General features: G+C 41.2%; 1 protein-coding gene across 1 annotated transcript in view; it reads right to left on the reverse strand.

Moving 5' to 3' along the window:
• GLP1R (glucagon like peptide 1 receptor) overlaps positions 1-14,153 on the reverse strand; it is a 126,975-nt gene that overhangs the window by 65,688 nt on the left and 47,134 nt on the right. Inside the window, exons 4-5 of the mRNA XM_063290122.1 lie at positions 9,474-9,570; positions 14-124 (exon numbers count right to left, since the gene is read on the reverse strand). Coding sequence (XP_063146192.1) covers positions 14-124; positions 9,474-9,570 — 208 coding nt within the window. The remainder of the gene's footprint in view (positions 1-13; positions 125-9,473; positions 9,571-14,153) is intronic.

The following is a 14,153-nucleotide window of genomic DNA, read 5'->3' on the forward strand; positions in this document are numbered from 1 at the left end:
GCAAGTAACTTACCTGAGCTACCTGACGGCAGATACCAAGGGCAACTCATATTCACATAGGTGCCAGGCATAGCATCAGGCCAGCAGACATAGTTGTCAAAAGTCCTGTTGCAAAACTTGCCTTCTGTGAATAGAGAATAATTGAGAAGAAGTCAGCAAAGAAAAAGTGAAAAAGTACATAACACTGTTTTAAAATGTATTAGCTTAATTATTTGACTTTAAAACATTTCTATCTTGCTTTTTCATTATTAAATGCAGTTTGGAAGCAGCAAATTGAATTTCAGAAGGAAACACTTAAGATTTAACCTTACAATTAAATCCCAAATTCTACAGTTCAGATCCTCAATTCAATTTTTAAAAAGCCAATCTAGAATTGCATGGCCTTGTTGAAATGAACTTTTCTCAGTTTTTATTTTCACAGCATAAATAACTACTTAACTGTAAACATGAAATAAAGTCTGCACAAATTGTTACAATATTCTTTACAGCACAGCTGACAAAAATTGCCTAGTCCAAGGAATGCTTCCTTCAACAACAAGTAGGAAAAAGCTACAGAAATTAAATGCAAGGCAACTATAATAGGGATGTAAAACACTGAGTTTTAAGAAACTTACCACTAACATAACATTAAGGCCATTGCAAAAAAATTTAAAAAAGCAATGATGAAAACAAGTAATAGAAGTGGTTAAGAGAGAGCTAGATCTTTGCATAACATCTCCTCTTTTGGGGGAGATGGGCAGTAATAAAATATGAATAATAAATAACATGTCCAGAATATGATAATTTGAGGCTTGTTATTTGTCCCTCTGGATTGATTTATTCTATGATCCATTTATTTGTTTTTCTAACCATCATATTCTTTCTATCCTGTTCCTTCAAAGTCAAACCACCTTCCATAAAGTGTCACAAGGAAAACCATTATTTGCATCATTCTGCATCATGGCATCTGATTATCTTTTCCATGGCCTTTATTTCTACTCTACCAAGTGCTAATCTGCAGCATATTTCTTGATTATTGGTACTGTTCACAGTAAATCTTAGAAGGCAGGAAATATCCACCACTGCATTGTTAATTCTAAGGCTGGTTGTCATTAGTTTTGTCTTCTTTATATTTAATCTTAGCCCCATTTTTTTCATATGCTCCTTGACTTTCAATACTACAGCTTGCAGATCATTTGCATTTTCAGCATCCAAACTAGTGTTATCACCATAGCACAAATTACTGATGTTTCTTGCTGAACTTCTTCCACCTTCTTCCAATGCAGCCTCCCTCAGTATATATTCAGCATATAGACTAAACAAATAAGGAGCAATTATTTAGTTTTGTTTCACTCTTTTGCTGCCTGAAGCCAATCTGTTTCACATGTTCCATCCAGACTATACCTTCTTATCCTATGCATGAGGACAATAAGATGTTCTGGGATTCCCATTTTCCTAAGGACATTCCACAGCCTGATATGGTTGACACAGTCAAAGACCTTTCTATAGCCAATGAAGCATACATTAACTTCTTTCTGGAATTATTTAACTTTCTCAATTATCCAGTGCGTATCAATTTTTCAGCCATTTCTAAAGCCAGCTTCAACATCTGTCATCTCTCTTTCTTCACGTATGGCTCTAATTTGTGCTGGATGATTCTGAGCATTATTTTGCTAGCATGTGAAATTAAGGATATTATACCATAGTTTGCAAATTTGGTTAAGTGTCCTTTCTTTGGTATTGGTATGTAAATTGATCTCTTCCAATCTGTTGATATCGCTATGTTAGAACCTTTCCTGATTTTTTTCTGTCGCTTGCCATCTTTCTGCAGATATTCCATCAATTCATATAGCCTTCCAACTTGGCAATGACTGGAGCATTGATCTAACTTCATCTTTGAGTACTAGAGATTCTTGTAAGCAGGGAATGTCTTCGAAGGTATTTTGAATGTTGATATCTCTACTGTACAGAATTTCAGTATACTCTTTCCATCTTGGAATCAGTTATTATCTTTCCACTGGCATACTTTAGCATACCAATTTGAGGTTGACACCTCCTTCTGAGTTCAGAGAACTTTTGGAAGACTTTCCTTGTTTTTCTGTGACTGTTTTTATGTTCAATGTCTTTATAGATGTCACTGTAATACTGCTCCTTGTTTCTTCTAACAGCTCTTTGAAATCCTTCATTAACTTCATTAACAAAAAAATCCAAGATGGCGACCGGGAGCAGACGCTGACGTCCGTTGCTGCTCTGAGGGAAACTCCTGGGTCTCATCTCCTTCCCCCAAGTCTCATTGCTGGCCGGGACTTGGAGGGGGACTTCTAGGATCCCCGGCCCTCATATCTTATGGGTCAGGGTTGGACAGAGCTCCCTACCCTGTGTGGAGCAGCGTGGAGCGACAGGTCTGGGCAAGCCCTAGCAGCGCAACGAGCCCCAGAGGTTTGGCGGCGAGGTTTGCTGGCACAGCAGATTGGCAGTGCACTGACCCTGGGGGGGACTCAAGCGGCATGGGGAGTGTTGGTGCAGTGATCCCTGGGGACACTGGATGGTGGGCCTGTGGTGGCCTGGCAGCGCAGTGGAGCAACCTGGCAGCGCAGTGGACCAGCGGTGTTGCAGACTGGCTGACCAGCCTCGGCGGACCAGCCTGGTGGGGCAGTTTAGTGGTGCAGCAGACAGATGGCTCGGTAGCGCAACGGCCTGACTCTGGAGGGCCAGTTTGGCAGAGCGGTTTGGCGGTGCAGCAGACCAGTGGAAAGATAGACCTGCAGACCCACCTTGGAGGACCAGCCGGGCAGAGCAGGGGTGCGGCTACTCAGCAGACCAGCAGCACAGCGAGCCGGCAGAAGGGACTTGGAGAGCCAGCCTGGTGGAGTGGGTCGACGAGCAGCGAGACAGTGAACCAATGACCAACCAGAGAGACCCCAGGATAGACCCAGGGGTGCAGGCCTTGGCATAACAGACCTTGGGGACGTGGAGCGGTCTTGGCATGGAGATCTTGGCCATCCCCTTCCTACCTGCCCAGAAGAGGTGGAGAGCTGTGGGGGCCCCTCCAGTGTGAATGAGGACCCCTTCCTAGGGTGAGAGACGAGGGGGGGAGTCTGGTAGTGTCTGACGGTGTGGGAGAGCACTCACCTCCTGAGTGAGAGGCAGGAGGTGAGGGGGAGTGAATGAGATACCCCTGGCCAACCAGTGAGAGAGGCCAAACAAGGAGCATTGTGACTGAAGAGTGAATGACTGAAGAGTGAATGGGTGGGTGATGGCTGGGCCTGGACGGCACCGAGAGCGTGAGCTGGTGTGCCGGAGGGCCTGCCATTGCCCTGTTGATAATTGTGTTTGTGTGAGAGTGAGTGGATAGAGGGACCTCTATTCCAAGTTGGGGACTCTGGAAGTGCAGGAGTGGGGCTGAGGGGAGTCTCCGGGGGGTGCAGGGTGGGTCATATTATTGAGGTAGTGAAGGGTAGGGGATGCTATGGCGGGAGCCAGATGGTGGGCCATCTATGGGGAAGACGCCCCTGGTGTTTGTCACCGGTGGTGTGTTCTGGCCTTCTGTGCTCAGACCCAAGCCCTGGTCAGCAGATCCATAGGGGCCCTGGTCTCCGGCTGCTGCTACTCAATGCCAGGTCTGTTAACAACAAAGCCCCCCTCATACATGACTTGATCACTGAGGAGGGGGCAGACCTGGCATGTATTACTGAAATCTGGCTGGGCCCTGAAGGGAGGGTGCCCCTTTTGGAAATGTGCCCGGCCAGGTTTATGGTATGGCACCAGCCGAGACACCGTTCAGGGCTGTGCAGAGGAGCTTTCGGAGCATCTGCAAGACAAAATTGCTCGGATCTGCTCTACGTTAGACTCCAACCGTGACACATGGTTGTGGGGATACCAAGGAAGCATACTTACCATGTTATCCGAGAACAGTTTGATCCTGTTGGACCTGAGGAAGTGGACAGGATCCTCAGGACATTAAATGCCACCACTTGTCATCTAGACCCATGTCCCTCCTGGATGGTGAAGGCAGCTCAGGAGGTGACATGTCGCTGGGTCCAGGCAATGGTCAATACTTCCTTGAGGGAGGGGGTGTTCCCAACTGCCTTTAAGGAGGTGCTGGTACAACCCCTCCTCAAGAAACCATCGCTGGACCCTACTGTACTGGATAATTTTTGTCCAGTCTCCCACCTCCCCTTTTTGGGGAAGGTGGTTGAGAAAGTGGTAGCATTATAGCTCCAGAGGGTTCTGGAGGAAACAGATTATCTAGACCCCTTTCAGTCAGGTTTCAGGCCCAGATATGGGACAGAAACGGCATTGGTTGCACTTATGGATGATCTTTGGCGGGAGCGGGATGCGGGTAGAGCATCCATCCTTGCTCTTCTTGACCTCTCAGCGGCTTTCAATACCATCGACCATGGTATCCTTTTGGGTCGGCTCAGGGAGTTCGGGGTGGGCGGCATGGTTCTGCACTGGTTCACCTCCTTCCTCCAGGGCCGGTCCCAATCGTTGGTGATAAGGAGTGAGAGATCCGACCCTCAACCCCACCTCTGTGGGGTGCCGCAGGGTTCAGTTCTCTCTCCTCTATTTAACATCTACAGGAAACCGCTGGGTGAGATCATCCGTCACCATGGGATGAGGTATCATCAGTATGCTGACGATACGCAATTGTATATCTCCATCCCGGGTGAAGAAAGTGATGCTGTGACCACCCTCTCTGAGTGTCTGCGGGCTGTGGGGATCTGGATGGGGAATAACAGGCATTGGCTGAACCCTGGTAAGACGGAGTGGCTGTGGGTTAAGGGCTCTTCCGTATCTGGGACTTTGTCATCTTTGCTTCTGGATGGGGTTGCACTGCCCCAGACAGACTCAGTGCGTAACTTAGGGATCCTCCTGGAGTCACGGCTCCTGCTCGAAGAGCAGGTGGCAGCCGTGGCCAGAAAGGCCTTTGCACAGCTGCATGTTGTGCACCAGTTACGCCCTTTCCTGGATCAGGAGGCCCTTCGGACAGTCACACATGCCCTTGTTATTCTCCCATATAGACTACTGCAATGAGCTCTATATGGGGCTACCTTTGAAGAGTATCCAGAAGCTTCAGCTGGTCCAGATTGCGGCCAGGGGGGCTATTTTTGGTGCCCCTAGAAGGTCGCATATAACACCTTTGCTTCACGAGGTGCACTGGATACCGGTTTGCTTCTGGGTCCAATTCAAGGTGTTGGTTATCACCTTTAAAGCTCTACATGGCATGGGACCAGGTTAACTAAGGGACCGCCTCTTCCCTGCTTCATCAGCCCATCCCACCTGATCATGCAGAGAGGGCATGCTGCGGACCCCGTCTGCAAGAGAATTCCATCTTGCAGGGTCCAGGAGGCGGGCCTTCTCTGCAGTGGTGCCTGCCCTTTGGAACATCTTGCCTGAGGTAAGATTAGCCCCAATGCTCCAAGCCTTCCAGAGGGAATTGAAGACCTGGCTCTGCCATCGGGCTTGGGGCAGGGAGAATAGTCATACTTGGGGTTGGCTGGTGCCTTGAGGTGCCCCTCCTACACAAGGACTGAATGAGACCATAGCCATCATGATTTTATTATATTTGGTAGTTTTTATAATTGTTTTAGTCTATATTTTATATTGGAATTTTATTGTATAGTTATTGTTTTCTTCAGCAAAGGATCGTTACCTTGTCATGGTGCTGGAGCTTGAGCACCTCAGTGATGCCATGAGCTAAACCGTGAAGGGCCACCCAAGACGGGAAGGTCATGACAGAGAGGTCAGACTAAATGCAATCCCTGGGGAAGGTAATGGCAACCCACCCCAGTATTCTTGCCATGAAAACTAAATGGATCAGTACAACCAGAAATATGTCGGTATACCATCGGACGATGAGACCCCCAGGTCGGAAGATGGTCAAAATGCTACTGGGGAGGAACAGAGGATGAGTTCAACTAGCCCAAGACGTGATGACGCAGCTAGCTCAAAGCCGAAAAGACGGCTAGCAGCTGATGGTGCTGGTGGTGAACGGCGAATCCGATGTTCTAAGGATCAACACACCATTGGAACCTGGAATGTACAATCTATGAGCCAGGGCAAATTGGATGTGGTTATTGGTGAGATGTCAAGATTAAAGATAGACATTTTGGGTGTCAGTGAACTGAAATGGACTGGAATGGGCCACTTCACATCAAATGACAACCAGATCTTCTACTGTGGACAAGAGGACCACAGAAGAAATGGAGTAGCCTTCATAAGTAATAGTAAAATGGCTAAAGCAGTGCTTGGATACAATCCCAAAAACGACAGAATGATCTCAATTCGAATTCAGGGCAAGCCATCTAACATCACAGTGATCCAAATATACGCCCCAACCACAGATGCTGAAGAAGCTGAAGTAGAGCAGTTCTATGAGGATCTGCAGTACCTACTGGACAACACGCCTAAAAGAGATGTTATTTTCATCACAGGAGACTGGAATGCTAAGGTGGGCAGTCAAATGACACCTGGAATTACAGGTAAGCATGGCCTGGGAGAACAAAACGAAGCAGGACATAGGCTGATAGAATTTTGCCAAGACAACTCACTCTGCATAACAAACACTCTCTTCCAACAACCTAAGAGACGGCTTTATACATGGACTTCACCAGATGGACAACACCGAAATCAGATTGACTACATCCTTTGCAGCCAAAGGTGGCGGACATCTATACAGTCGGTAAAACAAGACCTGGAGCTGACTGTAGTTCAGATCACGAACTTCTTATTGCACAATTTAGGATCAGACTAAAGAGATTAGGGAAGACCCACAGATCAGCTAGATATGAGCTCACTAATATTCCTAAGGAATATGCAGTGGAGGTGAAGAATTGATTTAAGGACTTAGGACAATTCTTCTTAAGGAAGAATTGATTTAAGGACTGGACTTAGTAGATAGGGTCCCGGAAGAACTCTGGACAGAAGTTCGCAACATTGTTCAGGAGGCGGCAACAAAATACATCCCAAAGAAAGAGAAAACCAAGAAGGCAAAATGGCTGTCTGCTGAGACACTAGAAGTAGCCCAAGAAAGAAGGAAAGCAAAAGGCAACAGTGATAGGGGGAGATATGCCCAATTAAATGCAAAATTCCAGAGTTTCAGAAAAACAACTATTTCTGTTTTATTGACTATTCTAAAGCCTTTGACTGTGTGGACCAGAACAAACTGTGGCAAGTTCTTAGTGGTATGGGGATACCAAGTCATCTTGTATGCCTCCTGAAGAATCTGTATAACAACCAAGTAGCAACAGTAAGAACAGACCATGGAACAACGGACTGGTTTAAGATTGGGAAAGGAGTACGGCAGGGCTGTATACTCTCACCCTACCTATTCAACTTGTACGCAGAACACATCATGCGACATGCTGGGCTTGAGGAATGGCTGGAGTTAAAATCGCTGGAAGAAACATTAACAATCTCAGATATGCAGATGATACCACTTTGATGGCTGAAAGCAAAGAGGAACTGAGGAGCCTTATGATGAAGGTGAAAGAAGAAAGTGCAAAAGCTGGCTTGCAGCTCAACCTCAAAAAAACCAAGATTATGGCAACCAGCTTGATTGATAACTGGCAAATAGAGGGAGAAAATGTAGAAGCAGTGAAAGACTTTGTATTTCTAGTTGCGAAGATTACTGCAGATGCTGACTGCAGTCAGGAAATCAGAAGACGCTTAATCCTTGGGAGAAGAGCAATGACCAATCTCGATAAAATAGTTAAGAGCAGAGACATCACACTGACAACAAAGGTCCGCATAGTTAAAGCAACGGTGTTCCCCGTAGTAACATATGGCTGCGAGAGCTGGACCATAAGGAAGGCTGAGCGAAGAAAGATCGATGCTTTTGAACTGTGGTGTTGGAGGAAAATTCTGAGAGTGCCTTGGACTGCAAGAAGATCAAACCAATCCATACTCCAGGAAATAAAGCCAGACTGCTCACTTGAGGGAATGGTATTAAAGGCAAAACTGAAATACTCTGGCCACATAATGAGAAGACAGGACACCCTGGAGAAGATGCTGATGCTAGGGAGAGTGGAGGGCAAAAGGAAGAGGGGCTGACCAAGGGCAAGATGGATGGATGATATTCTAGAGGTGATGGACTCATCCCTGGGGGAGCTGGGGGTGTTGATGACCGACAGGAAGCTCTGGCATGGGCTGGTCCATGAAGTCACGAAGGGTTGGAAGCGACTAAATGAATAAACAACAAAAGTTATTGTTTTATGCTGTAAACTGCCCAGAGTCACTCCATTTAGAGGAAATGGGTGGTGATCAATTCGATAAATAAATAAATAAATAAACTTCTGTCCTGAGATCTTCGTATTTCTTGCTTTGGCTTCTCTTTTTGGCAATTTCCACTGTATGTTCCAATATCCAGTTTGTTTTCTTCTGTTTCTCCATCTCTGGCAATCTCTTTTCACATTCATCCTTAATGACTCATTTAACTTCATTCCACAGTTCCTCTGGTTCCCATCAATGAGTTTTAGAACTTCAAAGTGATTGCTGATGTTCTACTTGAAAATGGTGGGCATATGGTCAAGTTCATATCATGGAAACTGGTTGGCTTTTTTCCTCCCTTTAAGCTTAACTTGGAACTTGGACATGAACAATTCATGATCTGTTCCACAGTCAACTCCTAGCCCCATCTTTCCTGTTATAACTGAGCTCTTCCACCTCCTTTTACCAATAATATAGTTAATTTTTTGAAACAGAACTTACCGGTGCCTATTCTCTTAGAGTTTTACGGAACTGTTTAAAATGTTTTATTATTTAATTTTTCAGTTTTAATGCCACCTGACCCCTGCCAACTCTGGACAGTTCACAATAAGAGTATCATAATACAACAAAATACAAAAAATTAACTGAAATTTATTCTAACAATTATTTTTAACCAAAATTAATTTTTGCAACTATGTTGTTTGATACCTTACTTGATATGCTTATTTATTTATTTTTTTATTATAAGGTACCTTGAAAGCACTTTATGGATACAAAAGAATGGCCTATTCTTTCAAATTTAATATTTAAATCAACAATCAGCATTATTGTTTCCTCTCTGTTACAGAGAACAAGACAATCTAGGGAAGAATAGCTCAGCAAAATATACAAGGTAAGATAAAGAAGGACCACTGTTCTTTACGCAAGTACCAAGGATCTAAGAATATATGGCATAGGGAAAAAAAAATAAAACACAGGTCTATAGAGAACCACATATCTTTATCTTGCACACATATGGATGAGTGAAGTTGATGCCAAATGCTCTTTCTTTTGACTGTCCCCCTGACAAAATCACCTAACTCAATTCTTTGTCAGGATAATCATGTGGATCCAGTTTTAGATCTTAGTGAATGCTTTCTTTCCACCAAGATGTTGCAGACCAAGACACAGTTGCTGAACTGGGAAGAAAGGAAAGAACAGGAAAAGACTTTTTCTGACAAAAAAAGGAAGCAATATACAGTTGAGCTATATTTATGGCTGCCATTTGTTTTGAGAAGCCCTACCTGTCACAAGAGGGGGTGTTTCTTGGAGATACTTTAAACACTGAAGCCGATATTCTTCCCACTTCTGCTTTATGGAAGGAAATGAAGAATATGATTTCTGAAAAGGAAGAAAATGTGTCAGTTAAATCCAATTGTTCAGATATTATTTTCCCATAATATTAAAGTATGGTAAGCAACTATTTATCATGTAGTTATCTCCTCAAATTCACATCTGGAGATTATGAACTAGTGCATAATGCAGAAACCAGAGACAAATCAGTAATTAATATTCAACGAAATACTGTACTTGACTAAACTTCGTTATAGTAAAATTCCCTCTGTGTAACTATGCCTTTCTAACTATAAAGCAAGAAGATGATACTAACAATAATCCTTAACTTTGCCTATTACTAGTCACTTCCAAAATAACTATTCATGACTTGTTCCTTCATGCATTATGCTTTGTTGGCAACTGACATGATTTATTATAATTACACACTGACTCCAATATGTAGGGGCTTCAATCTTCTTTAATGAACAGACTATCCTTTCAAAATTACAAAATTGCTAGATAATGTTTGACAACAACTCACAATAGAGATGCTAACTGAAGGTTCATTGTTGAGTGTGATAAGAGCTCTATATGATGGAATGTGTTGAAGCATGTGTTGGAAATAAATGCAGTGCTTAGCAAATGGTTTAACAATGAGCAGAATTAGAGGATGTCTCTTCCACTGTTTACTGTATTTATAAGCAAAAGTATATGGAAAGCTCATGGTAATACAAGACTTTTATATGCACAATGATGGAAAGATCCACAAATACCTACGGTTGATGATTGGATTGTTAAATTAATGGATTTGGCTCAAATGGCTAAATTGACAGTACTAATAAGAGAACACTCTGTTTCTGGGTTTATATCTACTTGGCAACCACTTTTAGAGTACTTGCTTGTAATAGAAAAAAATGAAGTTTTGACTTTGGGTTTTAGTGATTAAATGGTTTGTTTTAATAGAAATAATGTTATTATAGTTTAATTAATGGTAAGAGACTAGATTTGTAAATTTATCTATATCTGTATTGGAGAAAGTCAGAAGTCACTTTGCGTTTCTGTTATCTCTATTGACACTTTTATAGTTTTTTTCTTTTTTCTTCAGTTCTGTTTTCTATCTATTCTATACTTCCTTTTTTGTATCTTAATTATACTTTGAAAAAAATAATAAAGTTCTATTAAAAAAAAGAGAGAAAAAAAGAAAGCTCATGGTAATGCTACCTGCATGTTGGTTGGGGACATAAATATGTATGTTCTTTGATATGCATATGATATGATGTGATTAGCTAAGAATCCAAATGATTTTCAGCAAAAGTATGATGAAACAAGGAGTATGGATTAAAAACAAGGAGTATAGATTGAAAATTAATGTATCAAAGACCAAACTATTTGTATTTGACAGAAAAAAATAAGTTTAGAAATTATACGTAAATAGTGAAAGTTAGATCAAGTAGATGTATTTGTATATTTTGGTAGAATGTTTACTAAAAATAGAGAAAAGGATGGAGGTATTTAATAAAAGTGAATTTGTTTCCTTGTTTAAACATTTAAAAATAGCTGTGCTGTTCTAGATCTTCCCATCTCAGATTTATTTCCAACAAATACATCATAATAGAGTTGGGTGGCCTTATAAACTTAATTAACTAATTAAAGACAGAAAGACAGAAAAGCAAAAGAATTTCCAAATAAGGGAAGGGGGTGGGGTGGCAGTGAAACCAATAACTCCTCTGAAAATATCCCTAGATTAATGGGATTATATTTTAATTTTGAAGGAAAGGAGAAAATCAAAATGACCCCCCATGACAATGAGAGCACGACAGATACACCGGGGAACTTTCTCCTGGAATTTTTTTTACAGGCCTTCCCCAATCCCCTGGCCTAAACCTGGCCAATAATCCATTGGGTTAGAAGAATAAAAATGAAAGAAAGGCAAAATAAAGGATTATATGGTTACTGAAAGGGTGAAGGCAGGTTTCTGTACATAGAAGACAAAAAGGACAACAACAAACTTTCAGATGGACTTTTCTAGTACATTCTATGAAGGCCAAATGTTTATGAGATGATTCCACATCTTGTTTGTCCAAACTCAGTGCAGTTCCTGCTCTGCAAGAATTTTTCAGGTAGGTAAGTTCTAACCCTATCTTCCTTCAGCTTCCGATGAGGATTCATGGAGAACTAGATGTCCCTGAAGGAGTGGGGACAGCACTGCAGTGGAGATTGGCAGACAGACAGCGAATTCTGGCTGGCGATGTTTTTCCCTAAAAAGGAGAGATTGTGAAATCTCCCACTTGTGCTCCAGACAGCTACTCCTCATGAGTAGACTGCAGGAACTGAGGTTTTTGTGGTCTATTTGTGAGTTGAGGAATTCAACCAAACTCACAGCTGCAATACATCCTTTATGGGCATATGTTTCACATGAGCCTCACTTCTTAATCACTTTCAGATGTAACTAATTTACAGCTACAGAGATTTTCTGAGCGGCAGGATAAAAATTCCATTTGGTGAGTTATTATTCTTTCTGGATTACAAAGAAATAAAGAAGGTTTTAAAGACTTAAAAATATTTGGCAAAAAGCTTAACAAGGAGTCAACATAAGAAAGTTTAAAACAGATAAAGGGGATAGTGATTTTGAAAGATTATTTTTGGTGAAAGTGCTTTTGAATGAATTGGAATTAAAACAGACAAACCAGACCCTCGTGGGAATGCTTTTTGTTTACTATTAAAGAGTGCAGACAATTGGTGGATTTGACAAAACAAAAGATAAAGGTAATATGAGCCAGACTGTGATGCTGACTGTAACTATGGAGATGTTGACTGTGACGCTGATTGTAACTATGGAAGGCCACTTGAGATGAAAGTGTTAATGGCACAGGAAGAAAAAATAGAAAAAAAACCTTTATAAATGGGTAAGATCAATTTACACTACACAGAAACCACAAAGAATTGTTAGTGGAGATCTATCAAAACCCTGTAAGATACAAAAAGGAACAAGACAAGGATGCCCACTGTCTCTTCTCTTGATTAGCTTGGTTTTTGAAATACTGAACTGAGATATAAGACAAGAGGAGAGGATTATGGGAGCAAAGGTTAAAAACGAAACTTATAAGCAGATGACTTGGTGTTGGTTTTAGAAGATCCCTTAAAGGGAACTGAAATATTATTGAGCAAATGAAAAGAATTTGGTGCATTAGCAGGTTTCAGGTTTAATAAACAGAAGACAAAGATGTTAACAAAAATATAAAAATAGAAGATCAAACAGAATTGATGAATAAAATGGGTTTTAAGACTGAGAAGAAGGTAAAATATCTGGGTATCACCAGACAAATATGAACTGTATGTTATTTCAAAATAACTATGTTAAGACATGGAATGAAGTTAAAAAATATATGTTAAGATGGGAGAAACTACAACTGTCAGTGCTGGGGAGAATTTCTGTGATAAAAATGTCTTGCCTGATGTTTTTGTTTCACACAATGCCTGTTTTGACAACTGATGCACCATTAAACAGTGGCGGAAGAATATATCTAAATTTGTGTGGCAGAGGAAAAAACCACAAGTTAACTATAAGGTTTTACAAGATGCAGAGGGAAAAGGAGGACTGGGTATACCTGATTTGAAATTGTATTTTGCAACTTGCTGTTTGGTTTGGATGAAAGAGTGGGTGCTACTAAGAAATAGAAGGCTCTTGGAGTTGGAAGGACATGACCTGAAATTTGGGTGACATGGATACTTTTGGTATGACAACATTAAGGTTAATGTGGATTTTAAAAATCATTATACTAGACATGCCATATTGAGAATATGGAATAGATATAAATCCAGGTTGTGCCTGAAAACATCTTTGGGGCTCTCAGCACAAGAAGCATTTTATAGATGGGAGATAATAGGCAAACATAAATGGCTAACCTATTGTGAGATATAATAATTGTGTCAAAGACAATACAAAATAAAATCAAGAGAAGAACTTGTAGAAGAGGGATATAGTTGTCACTGGTTCTTTTATTTACAATTATTAGAAAGATTTAAAGTAGGCAAAAGAATTTATGGTTTTGGACATTGTAAGACTGAATTTGAAATAGAATTGTGTACAAATGATGAACATGTAATTGCTGAAATGTATAAACTTTTATTGAATTTCAGAACAGAAGAAGAAGAAGTGAAAGAATGTATAATAAAGTGGGCTAAAAATTTTGGTCATAATATACAGATGGAACAATGGGAAAATGTGTGGTTGAAAGGACTGAAATTTACACTATGTTATAATCTTAAAGAGAATTTTTATAAAATGATGTACCGTTGGTATATGTCACCAGAGAATGTATAAAGGCATTTCAAATTAATGTTGGAAATGTGAAGCACAAGAAGGGACATTTTATCATATTTGGTGGATGTGTAAAAAGGCTAAAAAATTCTGGATTCAAATACACAGATTCAGAGGATTTTAAAGATTAATATACAATTGAGACCAGAGGTCTTTCTTTCAGGATTGATGGACAAACAGTTGGAAAAAGAGTCATGGAATTTTGTTTTTGTACATAACTGCAATGAGATTATTCTATGCAAAATGATGGAAAGATTCAACACTACCTACAATGGAGGAATGGTTGGTGAAGATGATGGAACTTGCAGAGATGGCTAAATTGACTGGA

The sequence above is a fragment of the Candoia aspera genome, chromosome 1 (assembly GCF_035149785.1).
Source record: "Candoia aspera isolate rCanAsp1 chromosome 1, rCanAsp1.hap2, whole genome shotgun sequence".
Classification (NCBI taxonomy): Eukaryota; Metazoa; Chordata; class Lepidosauria; order Squamata; family Boidae; genus Candoia; species Candoia aspera.